At 44.5% G+C, this 19,374-nt stretch overlaps 1 protein-coding gene across 2 annotated transcripts; it reads left to right on the forward strand.

Moving 5' to 3' along the window:
- Window positions 1–525: 525 nt before the first annotated feature.
- Window positions 526–19,158, forward strand: LOC125456193 (zinc finger protein Gfi-1-like). 2 transcript variants are annotated; one of them, XM_048539054.2, is made up of 7 exons: window positions 526–1,562; window positions 5,080–5,300; window positions 6,046–6,243; window positions 7,173–7,543; window positions 10,640–10,777; window positions 13,199–13,364; window positions 17,766–19,158. In XM_048539054.2, exons 2-7 carry the CDS (start codon window positions 5,186–5,188, stop codon window positions 17,942–17,944), a joined length of 1,167 nt encoding a protein of 388 aa, XP_048395011.1. In that variant the 5' UTR covers window positions 526–1,562; window positions 5,080–5,185; the 3' UTR covers window positions 17,945–19,158. The 2 variants fall into 2 exon arrangements, with proteins under 2 accessions (XP_048395011.1, XP_048395013.1); XM_048539056.2 differs by lacking the exon at window positions 526–1,562 and adding an exon at window positions 4,622–4,640.
- The last annotated feature ends 216 nt before the right edge of the window (window positions 19,159–19,374 follow it).

Below are 19,374 nucleotides of genomic sequence, written 5' to 3' on the forward strand. Positions count from 1 at the left end.
CAAATTACTGAAGATGCTGACATCTCTCCTCACTGAACTCTGTACCACCTACAGTGCCATTCGCCCCAGGAACGAGAGAGACTGATATCTGCGTCCTCCCTCTAGCGCCTGCTTTGAGTCCTGTGGCCAGGTTTGGAGCGTGTTCGCCTCTCAGCGCGAGATGGTTTCCTATTATAAATAAATCTGTGCCGTGAATCTATAGACTTTCTCAGTGCGGAAGTTCTCGGTAACCAAGAATAATTCAGGTCCCAGTGTCTTTTACTCATCGGCGCAGAGCGCTTTCAGGGTCAGGCAAAGACAGCACTCTCTCTGACACATACTTTCTGATACACTCTCACACACACACACACACCCTCTAACACACACACACACACCCTCTAACATACTCACACACCTCCTCTAACACACTCTCACACTCACACACCCTCTAACACACACACACCCTCTAACATACTCCCACACACACATCCTCTAACACACTCTCATACTAACACACCCACTAACACACACACACCCTCTAACACACACACACCCTCTATCACACTCTCACACACTCACATCCTCTAACACACTCTCTCACACACACACCACATACACTCACGCACCCTCTAGCACACACTCACACGCTCTAACGCACACACACCCTCTAACACTCTCACACTCACACACCCTCTAACACACACACATCCTCTAACACACTCTCACACACTCACACACCCTCCAACACACACCCTCACACACACACACCGTCTAACACACTTTCATACACACACCCTCTAACACACACACACTCTAACACACACACACACTCAAACACCCTCTAACACTGTCACACGCTCACACACACCCTCTAATACACACACACACGCTCACACACCCTCTAACACACACATATACCCTCTGACACACGCACACCCAAACACACCGTCTAACACTGTCACATTCTCTCTCACACACACACCCTCTAACACTCTGCCACACACACACACACCCTCTAACACACACATTCTCACAAACGCTCTGACACACACACACACACACTCTGACACGCTCTCACACACACATCCTCTAACACACTCTCATACACACCCAATCATTCACATAAACCAAGACTTTCCAGGTGGGCATTGGTGGGAATGGCCAGCTGCCCGTATGGATAATCCGAAATGCAATGTGTTTGAGTGGACTTCAATCTGGAGTATCCGCTGTTTTTTTCTCTCTCTCTCTCTCAACCATTGCACTTCTAAAACACAGGAAGTGCTTTTTGTGGTTGTCAGAGCAAAACTGTTGGGAGTTACACAAAGCTGATCAGTTCCCACTTCGCACGGCTTCGACCCTCCACGGAACCGTTCGGATTGCCCGGGATGATGCACAGGCCGAGGACTCAGCCCATCGCCCAGGTCTTGAGGAGTTCCGCACTCGGCCGCGCTTCACGGAGGATCTGGCACTAAGTGAAGCGCCCGGTCCCGGACTGACTTCCTAGCTCCCTCGCGTCTGTCCCTCTCTCCCCCACACACACTGTTTGTCTTTCTGTCTGCATCGCCCTAGGACCCACTGTCCCGGTAAGAAATTTCTCTTTTCATCATTATTTCCAATCGTGGAAAAAATACAACTGGAAAAACTATTGCGCTTGGTCTCTCTTGAATCGAGATTTGAGGAAATTTTAAGTGAGTGAGGTTCTGGGCTCGGCCTAGACACCCTTTCACATTTCTTGTCTGAATGAATTGTCCCACCCTAGATGTCCTGGGGCGGTGGGGATCTTCGCAAACCCCAGGGCAGATTGTTGCAAATCTGATGTCGCGAACCGGCGTCTCTGCACTGGCATTTCTCTCCAATTCAAAGTTAGTCCTGCATGCCCCTCTCCCCATCTCCTTCCTGAGTATTTTTGAGGACAAGGGCAACAGTCTCATCATGATGTGAACGAGTGCGAGTGTGAGATTTGTCAGCTCCGACTTGCTGCTGTTTCAAATCGCCCCGATTTCTGCTTCCTGCCTGGATGTTTATGAAGTCACTGATGTTTCACATTCAGTGAAAATGAAACGAGTTCAGGAGACAGTGTTCGAATTCAGTGAAGACAGTTCGGTGGATTAAAACCGAACATATCCTTGTTGTGAGATAATAAAATGTGAGGCTGGATGAACACGGCAGACGAAGCAGCATCTCAGGAGCACAAAAGCTGACGTTTCGGGGGCCCGAAACGTCAGCTTTTGTGCTCCTGAGATGCTGCTGGGCCTGCTGTGTTCATCCAGCCTCACATTTTATTATCTTGGAATTCTCCAGCATCTGCAGTTCCCATTATCTCTGATATCCTTGTTGTGAGTAACTCCACCCACCCCGACCACACCGGGTCTGTCCACCAGCAGCCAGTGTTTCCTCTCGGTGTACTCTGTGCAGAGCAGGCGCTGCAAGGCTCCCAGCGCGGGGAGGGCTCTCTATATCGATTAGCACAAGCACAGATGGACCCGCATGTACCTTCTCCCACGTTTATCAGCCGTGTTTTACAACAAGCCTCGCACGCTGTGACCTTGAATTGTTCAGGAATGGGAGAAGGGTAGGATGAATCAGGGAGCATTTTTTTTAGATTTCACCTGCTACAGCAGAAAAACTGAAGGCAGAACACCTTACGGGCAAGAGAACGCTGGAAACAGCGCGATGTCACTGTTTGGCGTCACCATAAAAAAATCCTCCAACTCACTGAGAAATCAGTTTCACAGCCAGGTCTTCTCATTGGCTCTGTCTCGGTCCGTGCTTATCAATATTCAGAATGATACCTGGACTTCAACCAAGTTTTATTCTGACGCTTGAGAGGAAACATTGACCGTAAATACTTCTTGTTTTTTTTAAAAAACCGAGCTGACAGCTCTATATTTGGTTGCAATAAAACAAAACAACTGCGTTTGCTGGAAATATGAAACAAGCACGGATTGCTGGAGAAACTGAGCAGGTCTGGCAGCATCTGTGGAGAGAGAGAGAGAGATCAACGCGTTTCGAGTACGGTATGATTTCTTCCCGGAACCTTAACTCTGTTTCTCTCTCCACAGATGTTGCCAGATCTGTTGAGTTTCTCCAGTAATGCTTGCTTCTGTGATTGGGTCATTGAGTCATGCAGCACGAAAACAGGCCCTTGAGCTGGGGCTGGCCCTTTGCGAACTGAGAAACTGGCTTTCTCTGCAGTGGGATCCGGGGAAATAGTGACTGCAATCAGACAGACTCTATACTAGTGAATAACAGTGAGAACATCCAATCAAAGTTGCAGTCGTGAGCATGCAAAGCAATATCGTGCCACCCTCGGCCAGATCAAACACAGCCCTCTGTAACAACTATGTCAACACAATTGATGAAATGTGCTTCGATTTTTTTCTCTCTCTCATTCCACATTGGGAGGCTTGGCAGGCGCTGCAAAGTGGTCATTCCGTATTCCAAAAGACTGCTGTAGAGAAATCTCAATTTCCCACCACCTGATTGCAGGAGTTCATTCGTTTCCTGGGCTTTTTCATCCGTATTAACCGTAATTAAGTCTCAGCATCTTGCACAACCTGCAGGCGTGGGTTTCAAACAGCAGAGTTTTTCTTCCATCACTCAATCCATCTTCATATTGCAGAATGAGGCAGAGGTGAATCGACAAAAAAACACACACACGTAGAGGGGTTTATCGACAGCACGCGCCATTAGAATCTCGACCCTAGATACAACAGGGGCCAAAATTAAACGAGAGGATTTAATGCTAATTCACTTGCAGGGCTGGTAGAACGCCCGCCTGTTACAAACGCAATAACTTTGGACTGATAATGCTAAAATAATTAACATTGTACATGTTTCTCATTCATTGGAATTTAATTGTGCGCCATAAATGTATACTTCAGAAAGTGTTGTCAGTCTCCTGATCAATATTTAGCCCTGAATCAACATCACGAAAACAGATTATCTGGGCATTGTAGTTTGTGAGAGCTCACTGTGCTGTAACTGTGCTGCACTTTTCCACATCAACAAGTGACTACTTTTCGAAGATATGCCAACCACTATAAAACACTTCAAGGCGCCATGAGGTGCTGTGCAAACGCAAGGCTTTTAAAAAACCTTTTTATTCGTTTCAAAATCTAATGAGATAAAAGATGCAAAGCGATTCCGAAATTTGGATACTTCTTCCAATCGAATCGAATATAACGGGAAAGTGAATGAGCTCTCCCCTGGATGGGGAAGTTAGTCTGGGCAATAAAGTCCACTTCTTCCAACACCGTGTCCCTGATCTACCGAAGCTTTAGGGACCCGATTCTCCCATTCCGTGCCTTCCATGTGACCAGTGTGTATCTCATTGTTTTACCCCGCTTTCTGCACCCAAGTCCCAACTCACACACCACATGCACAAGATACCGTGAGAGCTGAGGTTGTCTGAAACATTGCACTTCCAACAATCAGAAAGTTTCTTTTTGTTGCCATTGCTGTGTTGTAGCCTGACTTTCTTTTAAGAAAAGGATTGGGTGCTTTGAGCCTTGAATCAAGATTAGGTGAATGCAAACACTTTATCAATAGTTCGCATCGAGTTATTTAAATTTGGATAACTCAGTGATCAGCATGAGGTAACAGCCGAGATATTTAACATCATTCGTCCATTGTTATTCCCTCACAAGAGAACAGACGAGGTAAATGCGTTTTAACAAACACACGAGTCGTCAAACAGTTTGGCATTTTGCTCAGCGCAAACCGTGCAACTCCACTTGTCGCGGGTTTGGCAGGATCTCGCTTGCAGATCCAGGCAGAGTGGATGTGTCGATGGACTATTGTGTAACCGAGTGGAATAATAGTGTCACTTACGCCGGGTGCTGCCAGTTTGATTTCCCAGTGGGGGAAGGAGAGATTTGAAGTGGGTAGGGTGGGGGCGACGGGTGACGCTGGTAGAGTCCTGTCCAATCAGGTTGTTGGGTTTTGGGTTGCCACCTGGCGGGACAACACCTGGTAAACGGCGAGGCTGTCTGCGCCTGCGCCAAGCCTCCCTCCCTTCCCCCTCCCACACCGCAACCCCCAGCCCCACCCACTCTGTCACAGCCTATATCTAACCAATGATAATGTACAATCTTGCAGAACGAAAACCCAAGGCTCCGCTCAGAAGAAGACAACACATTGAATCGCTGTCCGGACTGATTTCCTCCAAAGCCCCAGAGAAGACGCATTCCCCGAGGCTGCTGAGATGCCACGCTCATTCCTGGTGAAAAGCAAGAAAGCACACAGTTACCACCAACACCGTGTTATTGAGGATGACTACAGCAACAAGCTGGAGAATATTCTGGCAGATATTTGCACAGGTAACTGGACACGGAGTAAAGCTGAAAAACCACATCCAAACCGCTGAGCTGCTGTCCTACCCACTATTTTCCGATTAATAAGCAAACTTGCTCGAACCTTTAGCAGAAGGGCTAAACTGTCTCAATTCGCCAGAATATTGGAACAAGCGGGGTCGAGTATGAGCTTTTTTGAACAATTCGCTCGAAAATCCGACCTGTCAATGAAGCGGGACGACAAGCCACTTTAGTTATTATCTATCAAGATGAACTTCAATTTTTTTTCAATATCTGTTAGGTATTCCCCAGCCTGTCTACTCTAAACTCTTCAATATCATATTTTCACTGGGCGAATAGTTTTGTTGTGCGGAGCAATACTGGTGAACGAAAGTTGTGATTTTTTTGAGGGGGGTGGGCGATCCTGTAGCAATTGTTATCTTTAATCTGCAATTTTAAGTGAGGAGGTCTTCAACTCTTTTCAAATACCATGATCAGACTCCTGTTTTTGTTGTTTAATTTTTAATGGAATCATTATTTAGGCATGCAAAACATACGTTGTAATCTGAAAGTAGCAAATTTAATGTCGTTTATTGTAGAGAACGGGATAAAATGACCCTCGGCGGATCTCTCCAGTTTCCGCTCGTAGCAGGGACGGACTAATGAAAATCTGATGACAGCGAAATGTTTTTTTTTTCTCGACAATTGTACCGTCGGTTTAATGAGTTCTATTGACTCTCTCCCCCTCTCTACCCCCTCCATGTGCTCCCAGAGAGCAGGATATCGGAAGATGCTACCTATTACCCAGATGGAGCTTGCGTAGATTCTAAGGGGGAAGGATCGCCGACATCTCCGCTAGTTTACCCGGCTGATGTTCCCGAGTCTCCAGCCAGCTGTGAGGGGAATAACTGCGGCAGAGGCCCCGAGTATGAAAACTTATGGAGACCCCCTTCTCCGTCCGCATCTCCAGGTATTTGCCAGCATGCCGTACTTTCTCCGGGACGTAATGCTTCTGAAACTGGAAAGACCATTGTGTTGGCGAGAACGGTACGAGAGTTGAAGCCAAATGAGGAATCAAGCCGGCAGTAAATCACTGCCCATGTTTCCTACATTAAAGGCCATCACGATTGCCACTAAAAATGAGGCAGAGAAATAAAACCAACCACGTCCAATACGTGGATGGATTTTATGGGTCTTTCTGAACAAATTGTTAGATATTTTAATGAAAGTAACATACTGCGGACGCTGGAATTCTGTATCAAACACAGAAACTCAAAAGATCTGACAGCATCCGCGGGAGAGAAGCAGAATTTAAGTTTTCAGTCTGGTACAATTCTTCAACTGGATGGCTGTTTTAAATCCATGATGTGTAGGTGTCGGTGTTGGGCTCGGGTGGACAAAGTCAGAAATCACACGACACCAGGTTATAGCCCAACAGTGACTTCACTTGATAAAGGAGCAGCGCTTCGAAAACTTGTGATTTCAAATAAACCTATTGGACTATAACCTGACTTTATTTTAAATTTGGTTTGAAAATTAGGGTTAAAAAAAGATAAACAGCTCACAATGTTGCTATCACAACCAGCAGTGGAAATATCTCCTAAAACCGAGCTGCCAGTGAATAGATGTTTTCTGTTGTCTGCATCTGAACGAAGCTGTTTTTTTCGTCAAATGTTGTCTAACAGTAAAATTAAACGTTAAAACTCGATGTTATAATGAATAGAATTCTGAATGGTTTAATAGTTCTAAGATGCAGTAAGATAATGCGTGTGATAAATGCATGTTCCCGTTTTCACGCATCATAATTAGAAAATTTTATTCTGCTTAAATCGTGTTAGTTTAAATTGTACTGCATTGTCTTCGGGAATTATTTAACTTCTCTGTTTCTTTTTCGTTTAGTCTCTGAGAAGTCTCTTTCCCCTTCGATGGAGGAGAGCCACCCATTTGCACTGCCTTTCAAACAGTACGGATGGAATAACTACTCGGGTTCTGACTTGAAATACCTGGTACAGAATTACCGCCACCCAGTCCTGGAACGGAACTCCGCTGTGGGGCTATACAGTGAACCAAACTCCGGCACTGGTCTCTACAGCGAGCTCGCCCCCTCCTCTGGCCTGTACGGCGAGCTCAGCAGCACTGCTCCCAGTCTGTACAACGAGCGCAACCGCAGCTTTCACGAGAAAAGAACCGAAATTAAAGCCGAGTCCGAGCTTCTCTGCAGCCGGCTCCTCTTGAATAACGGCTCTTACAAATGCATCAAGTGCAGCAAGGTATGACCCGTTTCCTGGCCCACTGACTGCTTTGGGAACACCCCCTCGCCCCTCCCGTAACCCTGAAGTCTGCTCCCATCTCTCTAAGGGCTTTCCATACGCCTATTTTCCCATCAGTTCCTGTCGTTCATTTGTCACCTATCTCGGATAGAGATTAGGGAGCATTTCTGCACACAAAGGGGAGGTAGGGGTTTGGAACTGTCTTCCACAAGCAGCAGTTGATGCTGGGTCTGCTGTTAATGTTCAATCAGAGGGAGATATATTTTTTGATAAGCAAATGTAGTAATGGACACGAGCCCAAAGGCAGGTGTACCGAGTTAGGCAACAGATAGGCCTCGATCGCATTAAACGGTGGAACAGGCTCCGGGGACAGAATGGCTCATTCCTGCTCCTATTTACTCCCATTCACAGCTCCGCTTTCTCTGGTATTGCTGGGAGCAGGGACATCTCCAGTCTTACTAAAAGACAGGAACGCACGGCCGCTCCAGCTTCAATAGATTCTGGCTGACCTGTACCCCACCTCCATTGGGCACTCTTCCCAAGCACAAACATCTCTCAGCCATAGAGGAAGATGTGACCTGGTCTCCACTCCCTCCCCACTGCATTAAAACATGGAACTAAGAGCGAAGCAGCGTTTGACACTCACTGCCACGGCAGGGCCGTCGACGTCAAGAAATGTTTAATACGTGGTTCTTATCATGTGATGATGCACTTCACCCTCAGTAAACATGATACGTGGAGGCAGATGTAAAGATTACAGGCAGCGAGCAACGAGGCAGGTGAAAGATGTCTCACTGCCAAATGGCATCAGCTGCAGTTGTTTGCCCTGATCTGGTCCGTGCCAGCACTTGTTACCGAGCCCCCAATGTTCTTGAACTGACTCGCTGGCTGGCCTTTTATATATTATCTGTGGGCTGTGGCTGTCGCTGGCTGGCCAGCGTTTGTTGCCCGTCCCAAGTTGCCTTTGAGAAGATGGTGATGAGCTGCCTTCTTGAGCTGCTACAACCCACGTGCTGTAGGTTGACCCACAATGTTCTTAGGGTTTGGGGGGGGGGGTGTCTGTTATAGAGTGGTTTCTATTCTCTATTGTGATGCACTTTCAGGCATCAATTTGATATACAATTGATGACTTACTTTCTGAAATTAGTTGAATATTACGTAACCTTATAGTCAGTTCGCGGTTGTGTGTGGGGTGGAGAGCTTTCTCTATTGTACTGCAGAGTTTTCACTGCTGTATCGAATACACTGGTCGGCAAGGACGAGTTGGTTCGAAGGGTCTGTTTCCGAGCTGCATGAGTCTATAACGGCAGGACCTGGGCTGCCAGCAGTTGTTACGTTCTAGTAGCTAGTGTTTCAGTAACTTTCTGATGAAAATCACATGGAACGCACAGAATATGGGACCAGATTACAACTAGTTAGTGCTGGCTGTGGCCAGAAATAGAGATAAATTAAAACGGAAGTGAACCAGAACGACGACCGGAATTGGAGATCACAGTTTGTACAGTGGTACTGTGGTCCTATCACAGGGATGGCAGTCAGTGAACCCAGGCTGAAATACCACCCTGGAATTTAAATTGGATTAATAACATTTCCGATTTAAATGTTCATTTCGGACCATTAAACGTGCTTACCTCGTCTGACCTAAATATCACAGCAATGCGGTTGACTCTTAACCACACTCTGAAATGATCAAGGCACTCAGTACAAACCAGTTGGGGATAGACAGTAAGTGCTGGACTTACATTGGGCACCAATATTCCATGAAACAAGAACGGACTTCCGCTCTAGGGGTCAGATGATAATGGGACCACTCTAACTTTGTTCTCGTGATTTATTATACAACTACGTATTCTATAACATCACAACCCTCTAACATGTATTCTTGCAACGAATCTGTTCAGAGATGTTCTTACATGCCTCAGGAGCAGGTGGGAACCAGGTCTCTCGGCTCAGAGTTATGGACACTATCACTGTGCTACAAAAATCCTCACACTCTCTTTGCAAGATTGCTGTAAATAATTTGATATCACCTGATATCCTCTCATCTTCCCCTTTGCTTGTTATAGTCCCGGTCTCACATCAGTAATTCCAGTCTGTTAACGAAGGCTTGGCATCTCTACCAACAGCAGAAGCAACATTATCCTGGTCAACATGATTCAAATCTGAATTCACCTCGTACTGTGGCAAGCGACATAACGATTTATTCGCCCACTTTAATTCCGCCTTTTTAACGTTTTAGTTCTGATTTTATAAACCATTTGAATGGAGCCCACAGTATTAACCGGGTGTGCTGAAAATTCTGAAATAAAATCAAAAACAGTTAAAGATATTGAGCAAGGCGAACATGTATCTGTGCGTTCACACGCGTGTGTGAATACCCTTCTGTACAGATAGGGGCAGGGGGGAGAGTTCAGGTCAATGACTTTTCTCAAATCAAGTTCTCGTGAAAGCTCTATCAACAGCCATCGGTAGCAAAGATGCTTCACGAGCGTCCAGTCTCCCGTTAGCATTATCACCCAGTTCATTCAGAGTGTAATAACCTCTCCTGTATTGTGCTGCGTAAAATAATGATGCTACAGCACTATAGCTGTAATTGTGTACATATTTTGATTAACACCCCGGTAACAAAGATTAATTTATGGGTTAAAAAAATGAACAACTTCTTCACCTTTCCGAAAGAAGTCGCTGTCTGTGATTGAGTTAGCGTCAGTATTTAGATATCCGACTATTGCAGCTAAAATGACTCAGATCAACACGATATCAACAATTTTAAATTAGAAGTATTAAATATAACTCGTCAATTCTCAATTACATATAGGGTGAAATGTTCCCAGCTATTGGCTCTTGTAAATGAAGGGTCTAATAACCTCCCCCCATCAATAGTTATAAAGAATTTCCAGATTAATGTGTTTTTCTCGGTTTTCGAATTGACTTTTAGTCAGTCGTTAGTAGTTACCGATTACTGCCTGCGATAGGGTTCGATGTTCAGCGAGCAGGGGAGCTCTGATCAGTCCATTACTTTTCACAGACTCTGGTCTTGTCTGAGTTTTTGTTTGGAGGATGTTGTTAACCCTGTGTTCCTGTTCTCTCTGCCAGGTGTTCTCCACTCCTCACGGTCTTGAAGTTCATGTCCGCCGGTCTCACAGTGGCACCCGCCCCTTCGCCTGTGACAGTTGTGGTAAAACATTCGGCCATGCGGTCAGCCTGGAGCAGCACAAAGCCGTGCACTCCCAGGTAAGGGCGAACCTGCTCACTGGAACTGCAGGCTAAAACAGCGCGTGACTTGTAAATGGGGGTGAAGCCCTGTCATAAAAAGCACCTCAGTGGAATAACGTTTGTGCATTCGAAGCCATTAAACCAGTCAAAGTATTTTAGCTAGAACCCATGGATGAGTGTTATTGCAACAGTATTTCGTTGTGATGGTAAAACGCTGTGATATGTATGAGCAGCGGAAGCAGATTCAATCATAGCTTTCAATGCAGAATCGTTTATAAACCTGAAATGAAAGTATTTGCAGGGCACGTAGGGAAAAGGAAGGGTAGGGGTGTGGCACTAATTGGACAGCCCTTTCAAGGAATTGGTAGAGACGTAATGGGCCGAATAGCTGCAACTGTAACGATTTATTGAATAAATCCTGCAATTAAAGGCGTTTAAAATAATGCCATAGTTGAGTATTTCCCCCCAGTTATTCTTCAACATCACCATTTTAAAAATTAGCCTTAGAATCACGTTAAGATCGTTGTTTTGGAGCATAATCCAGACTATATCAGCAATTCATAAAACTGCAATATGATTACACAAAATTAATGCAACTTTATGGGAATAAAAAAGTAATCTTAGCCAAATCCATTAAGTGCCCAGAGCACAATTAGCCCTGATGAAAGGAGAACCAATGAATGTGTATAGTACATTTGGAACTTCAGAATGCAATTGGTCTGATGTCACAGAAGAGATTACTTCATATTTCATACTTCATACTTCACGAGATTGAGGATGATATGTTAATATGGGCTAAACATTATTTAACAGCCAGAAGCAAGAGTTGGAATGAATGGGTCATTTTCAGGGTAGGGGGTTATAACTACTTAAAAGCTACATTTAACAGTGACGAGGCCTCAACTACTTGCAATCCACATCAATAACTCAGATAGGGGCTTTTTAAGTTTTCCTATTGTGCAAAGCTGAGTGTGAGAGTAGGGCATGAAAAGATTGTGGATAAATTGACTAACTAAGTGTATAAGAAGGAAGCAGATGGAATATAATGTGGGGAAAGCATGAAAGTATCCACTTCATTTTTTGAAGCAAGAGACTTTTAAATGTGGTATTCAAATGGAATTGGGCTTATCATGTACAAATGAATGAAAGTTAATATGTCAATGCAGTAAGCAATTAAGAATGTTCCACCTTTCTTACAGGCTGAGGTGCTGGAGAATGAGTCTTGCTGACATTTATAGAGCTTTGCTGAAACTATGCTTGGAGTACTGTGCACTTTTGATCTCCTTACCTAAGGAAGGGTGTACTGTCTCACAGCAGGTGCATCAGAAGTTCACAAGATTGATTTCTGGAAGCAGAAGCCTGTCCCATGAATAGAATAGGCACATATATCTGGAGATTAGAACAATGAGAGGTGATCCCATTGAAACATGTAATTCTTAGTGAATTTGATCAGGCAGATGCTGAGAGGCTGTTTCTCATGGTTAGACAATCCAAAAAGGGTATAGTTTCAGAACAAGGTGTCTCCAATTTAAGACCAAAACAAGGAGAGGTTCCTTCATTCAATGGGTTGTGAATTGGTATTTCATCTTAATGAGACTGTGGCAGATCCATCCATGTGTATATTTAAGCCCGAGATGGATAGACACAAGGAGAGAAAAGGGATATCATGAGAAGTCACAGCAATCAAGCTAATCTGGAGCAGTAGTTCCTTTTACCAGGTGTGGCTCCTTTTAATGCGACTCCAGAGTGGAGAAGGGAGGGTAACTTCAATTGCTGAGCATTGCCTGGTTGTTTCTGTAGAGAATACGATGGGAAAAAGAGCATTTTTGCAGGAACAGAGATAATGGGAACTGCAGATGCTGGAGAATCCAAGATAATAAAATGTGAGGCTGGATGAACACAGCAGGCCCAGCAGCATCTCAGGAGCACAAAAGCTGACGTTTCGGGCCTAGACCCTTCATCAGAGAGGGGGATGGGGTGAGGGTTCTGGAATAAATAGGGAGAGATGGGGCAGGAACAATGGATTTTCAAAGATCTTTTATAAGGCCATGCCCACCAATGGAAAGTAAAATGAGGACTGAAAGGAGCTTTTTTGTTGTTAGCATTCCCTCTCAGTTTCAACACAGTTGTCACTACCTCAGATCTTGAGACCCAAATCCCCTCTCCCCTCCAGCTGAGATGCTTTGATGGGACATTTAGCTGTAATTTTACTGAATGGTAGGACAGGCTACATGGGCCAACTCCTGCCTTGTATCTTACATTTTTACTTCTTTGAACTTAGAAATGTTCTTACTAAATTAAAGCTTTGTTATGATTTTACCGTAAATGAGTTATACACCTATCACGTAAACATATATTGTGCGATATATATCTTTTCCAGAGTAGCAAACTGTAACATCATTTTTAATTCCATGTTGCACTTTCATTTTGTTTCATTAGGAAAGGAGCTTTGACTGCAAGATCTGTAGTAAAACTTTTAAAAGATCTTCTACATTGTCCACACACTTGTTGATTCACTCAGACACCAGACCTTACCCCTGTCAGTACTGTGGGAAGAGATTTCACCAGAAGTCAGACATGAAGAAGCACACCTTTATTCACACAGGTGAGGAGGAACCGAAAAATCTGTGTGGAAGTACATGCACATCTGTTTATGCAGTGATCTGAAACTGAATATGAAGGAAACCAATAATTTTCTTATCACGCTGGACTAGAGATGTTGGGGAATTCAACTAACATTTACCTTCTGAATGTTTCTCAATCAATAACTCAGTTTTCAGGTAGAAACAGAAATAGGTGATTCAGTATTAGCCTGTTCTGCCATATAATTAGACCATAGTTGGCCTTAGTCCCCCACATCCCTGCCTAGAAATAGTTAAATGAATATTTGATGTTTTCAATTCACCTCTAGTCTCAGCAGCATTTTAGGGTCCAAGGCAGCTCCACGTTTCCATAAATACAAGGTAGCATACCATTGGAAATCTATCGTTAAAAGCATAAAATGCAGATCTGGTGGCATTGGTAGAGAGAGAAACAGAATGTTTCTGTTGTGGTGAACATTCATCACTCTCATCCTTGGGGTGTAGGCATTGCTAGCAAGACCAGCATTTGTTACCTATCTTTGTGTCAAGTGTCTGGTCAGGTCATTTCCTTGTGCAGTTCAGAGTTAACCCCATTGCTATGAGTCACATGAAGACGAAACTATTAAGTGCATCAGATATTCCTCTCTGCAGGACATTATCAAACTAGCTGGTTTTGTTTTTATGACAATCAATTGTAGTTGAATAGAACATCAGAGCAGAAGTAGGCCATTCACCCCTTTTAGTCTGGTCCACCATTCAATATGATGATCATTCAGCTCAGTCCTCAGTTCCCACTTACTCCCCTATGCCTTTTGACTCCTTTAGTCCAAAGAATTATGTCTACCTCATACTTGAAAACATACAATTTTCTGGCCTCAACTGCTTTCTGTGGCAGAGAATTCCACAAGACCTCTTGGGGAAGACTTTTTTTTCTCATCTCATACCCTATAGTATTTTATGATTACATAGAGTTCAACACTAGTAATTAGCCTTAAGTTTATTATACCCAGTGTCACCACCCCCCCCCCCCCAATACTATTAGTCTGGATCTCTAGATTGCTAGCCAAGCGATATTGCTACCTACTTCCTTCTTGAGTTCTGAATCCCCCACAGTTTCACTGTTCACAAATACTGCCTGGCCTGCTGAATGTTTGTAGCGTTTCCTATTTTCCCATTTCTACTGAACTTTGTCCTTTACATGTTTTTTTTCCAAAATAGCATTCACCAAAATCCAATTTCCCGTTTGGGTTTTGTATGCACTCCATTCTCCCTAGTTTGCACTGCAACTCAATGCCAGTGCAATATTGCTTTCCTAATGTGAACAATGCCTGACGAAAGAAACGGCATTTGGCAATGATTTCATCAATGGCATCTGTTTAATAATTTAATCGTGGCAATCCAATCAGTGTAGCTTAATATGATCCGTCCGCTGTTTATTCAGAGCGGCTCTGCTGTAAGATGAATACCTGGTATTATTAGCCTGGCCTTGATTTAACCACCAGCGAAAATGACAGGTGAATCACACTTTGACGGTGGTGGGGTGAGCTAATTTCTCAAATCGCCTGCCACGTATGGATTGAGGCGACAATAGCAGGACGTACATAAAGCAGAGCAACCGGGGAGATGAGGCGAATTTCCATTAAACAACACTGTTGAAAATACAGCGAGGTCTGTCAGGGGCTAGTTTGGGCTGTTAGCACAACCTGTAGCCAGTCATTTCTCACAGTCCATCCAACTGATGTGGTTTATTGATTTAATGTCACATGTACAGAAAAACTTTGTTTACGAGCGGTACAGGCAGATCAAAGGCAGAAAATGACACTCAGAACGACTCACCAAGGGGTATGCAGGTTACACTGCACAGGGAGTGCTCTTGGCGGATCAACGTTTGCAAGATCAAGGTTATTTAAGGCTAGAGAGCCAACTCATCAGTCTGATAATGGCCAGGAAGACGCTGTTCCTGACCCTGCTCTTGCGTGTGATCAAGCTGCGCTACCAATGATAAATCCTCCTAAACTAAAACGGATAGAGGGAGAAACAAGATCAGAGAAACACACAGTCGACCTGTCAACATCTGTGATGCCTCTGAACTCCAGAGGCTGGTTCCCCCGAAATCTCCCCGGAACTTTCGGCAAATGGTTGATTTTATTTAAGGTTTCGTTGCCTTAGGGTTCCCCACTTCGTTTTTAGAGTGTGAAAGCACAACTGGATCCGCGTAGTTTGATGCGTTTGGCCAATCTGTTGTCGGTTTGAAGACGAATATCGTGTCAAGAAAGGTGAAACGGTGCGGAAAGGGCGGGGGTGACTGAAAAATCGCCCATCGCAGGAAGAACCCTACCCGCTCACATTGACACAATTCAGTGTGGCGAGATGGTAGTGTCCCTACCATCGAGTCAGGAGGGTTCGAGTCCCACCTGCTCCGGATGTTTGTCAACACTTATCTGAACAGGTTGATTAGAAAGCAACAGCCAAAGAGATAAAGGCAACGAATTCAGATCAATAGAGAAAGGATTTTAAATGTTGGGGTGAGAGGACTGCTCAGCAGGAAACGAAATCATTTGCATAACTTCCAGGAGAGGTCACAGCTAGTGTAAAGCTTGTTCCGAGAAAGGGTCCCCGAAGCGTTAACTCTCATTTCTGTCCACAGATGCTGAGCTTTTCCAGCAAATTCTGGGCTTTGTTGTCAATGCAGAATGCGCATTGCTCGAGTTAGTCAGGCCACGGGAATATTGGAATAAACACAGGGCAAAAACAAAACATGCCAAACATAGAAAACGCTGGAGAAACACGGGTCTCAGCAGTTACTGCTTCGATTCTGATATGATTCTTCTCCAGTTCTGAAGAAGGGTCATGCCGGACCGGGAGTGTGGACTCTTGTTTCTCTCTTCACAGATGCTGCCAGACCTGCTGAGTTTCTCCAGTATCTTTTAAGATTTCCAGCATCCGCGGTATTGTGCCGTTTTGACTTTTGCTCATGGCGCTCGAAAATAAGCATTCAGCACCACGTTCGAGCCAGGCCGCGATGCTGGAACAGTTTGATATCAGCACTGCCCAACGTAGCTGAAGCAAGCCCTCCACTGACCAGACCGCAAACGGGAATGTGATTACGTACCCCGGACGCTACGTTTACACGATTTATCTGCTATTTAAGTCAGAACGAGGCCACTTTGAATTTGCACTATATTTTCCTTACTGGAGCATGCTGGTCCCACACAAGGAATCACTGTTATCCTGGTTTCAGAGAGTGTAAGAACTGCAGATGATGGCGAACCTGAGATAACAACGTGTGGAGCTGGATGAACACAGCAGACCAAGCAGCATCAGAGGAGCAGGAAAGCTGACGCTTCGGGTCATTTCTGATGAAGGGTCTAGACCCGAAACGTCAGCTTTCCTGCTCCTCTGATGCTGTTTGGCCTGCTGTGTTCATCCAGCTCTACACCTTGTTATCACTGTCATCATGGCGTTCACTTACACCGAAGAAAACTTAATCTGTAGCAACTTGCTCCATAGCATCAAAAAACTTTCCTTTTGAAAACAAAAACAAAAAATAACCCTGTGTTTATTGGGTTTCAGATTAACGTTTCACATCCTTTCTTTTCATATAAGTATTTCAATGGCAGTTCACTCACTGAGTCATATATTATTCAGCCTTGCCGTCCCAGTACATTGGACATATTTTCAATTACCGTCCATTCAATGGAGTTTCTCGTCGTATAGTCAATAACATTCATACAAGGTGAACTGCATTGTGCGGGGAAAGGGTACTCAAATGCACTCAACTTGTTACGAGATTGTATGAAGCTGAATTTTAATTTCATAAGCAGGGTCTTTTTTTAAAAAGTATTTGGGTTTCTCATGATCAACTAAATGTGTATGGACCTATGCATGTGGTTAAAGGCAAGATACTGCGGACGCTGAAAGTCTGAAACAAGCATAGATAAATAGTTCTGAAAAGTCTTCTTGGAATGGAAACGATGACTATCTCTCCGCAAATGCTGCAAGACCCGCTGCGTTTCTCCAGCACTCTCTATGGGTGAGATATCTGACTGGTCCTATATTCAAGATTGATTTTCCCCTATAAATCATATCACTGTACAGTCTGATCTAAAGTATGTATTCCTACAATTAAAGGGGAAATGTTAAATCATGCATTTTGGAGAAGGAGGTGCAATTCTGAAGTATGATGCGCCCAAAGTCCAAAGATGCACAGGTTAAGTGAATCGTCGTGCCAAAAAGTATCCAAGGATGTGTAGGCTATGTGGATTAGCCATGGGAAATGCAGAGTTACATGGATAGGGCAGAGGGATGAGTCTGGATGGGATGCTCTTGGGAAGGTCGATGTAGACTCGACGGGCCGAATGGCCTGATTCCGCACTGTAGGGGTTCTCTAGTTCTGATGGCTTTCCTCCCTGTTATCTTTCCAGGTGAGAAACCACACAAGTGCCAGGTGTGCGGCAAAGCTTTCAGCCAGAGCTCGAACCTGATCACACACAGCCGCAAACACACTGGCTTCAAGCCTTTCGGCTGCGATCTGTGCGGCAAAGGGTTCCAGAGGAAAGTGGACCTCCGAAGGCACCGTGAGACCCAGCACGATTTGAAATAAGCGGCGAGTGAACAGCGCAGAGGAAGGACCCTGTGGTGGAGGAATTGCAGTTCCTTAGCCCGGCCGAGATGACCCACGGGTCAATGTTGCCAGCGTGTGTATGTGTCCTCAGTGTAGGATGGAGAAAGTAGCAGGGACCATCTGAGGACGAGGTGGACTTCTCCGCGTGTTCGAGGTGTTGGCTTTCTTACAAACAATGCAGGCAGCTCAAGGCTAATATCCTGCCTTGGTAAATTTCACATTGTCCCGTTTCTAACTTATCTTTTCTAAAGTAAAACCCTGTACCTCACACGTTAAAAGGTGAAACGTGTGAATTCACTAGAAACTGGAAACTAATTGCTCGAACCGACATTTCCTTCGGGAAAGAAAAATGTTGTTTTATAAACCAGTTTGAAAACATGACAAAATTGTCTCGGCTTAATGTCTGAGTGCTCATGATGTAGTTATTGACATAGACCAGACACACGGGCGTGTTTGCTGAGGATAGTTAAAAAATCCCCTGCAGTTCCCAACCAGCAAACCAAAAACCTCTTACAATTTGACTCCTTTCCGGAGGCAGTAAGATCAGAATGTCGCCCCGTCCCACAGCCACCGGGCCTCTAACAGTCTAAAGGCAAAGCATAATCAAATTCAACCCTGTATTTGCTATTGCCCCCAATGGTTACTCTTTCTCAAGAGATCGGAATGACAGAGTTCGACTCGGTTATGTTCGAGAGAGAAAACAAGTTTTTGGGGTAAACCTTCTCCCCGCTTCCCATTAATGTATTTTTGTGTCTTGTATTAAAGACTGTTCGTGAGGGAATGGTGGGGTCCAGCGGGAAGGTGGTAACAAGCCAAGATTGGACACATTCGACATTGGGCCCGTCCGCTGTTAAGTATCTTCATGTTTTAGCGACGAATTCAGCAACAGAAGATGCCTCACTGTTTTCCTTTAGACGAAAGCCCTTGAATTGTAGTAAGTGTACTGAGGGACGCGGTTGGGTTGTAGAGGCCAGACCCGGGCGGTATTAAAAGTTTCTGGATGGCAATCGGATGCAGTTAGACACAGACTGATGCCTGTTTAACCGCTTCCCCATTAACAGAACAGAGGTCAGCCAAGCTGGTCATTTTCTGAGTGCGACTACTAAATGGGCAGACTGTCAAACTTCATTTCAATATTTTCCTGTGCAAACGTTAATGAGTGTGCTATTATAATCTATTCGACTTTATTTATTCGCAATACCAAAGTATGAAATAAATTGAAACATTTTGGTAAAAATGTCCAATCTTTTATTTGTAACTTGTTGCCTTTCAAATCACACTCATCTTTCCAAAAAGGAACCGACCGGATTTAGAGAGGAAGCTCGCGGATTAAAGATACATTCTTAGTAAATTGGTTTTGATTTTATTTTATAATAAAGGGGGCATCGAATGAATGATCCATTGCAATT

The sequence above is a fragment of the Stegostoma tigrinum genome, chromosome 8 (genome assembly GCF_030684315.1).
Source record: "Stegostoma tigrinum isolate sSteTig4 chromosome 8, sSteTig4.hap1, whole genome shotgun sequence".
Taxonomy (NCBI): Eukaryota; Metazoa; Chordata; class Chondrichthyes; order Orectolobiformes; family Stegostomatidae; genus Stegostoma; species Stegostoma tigrinum.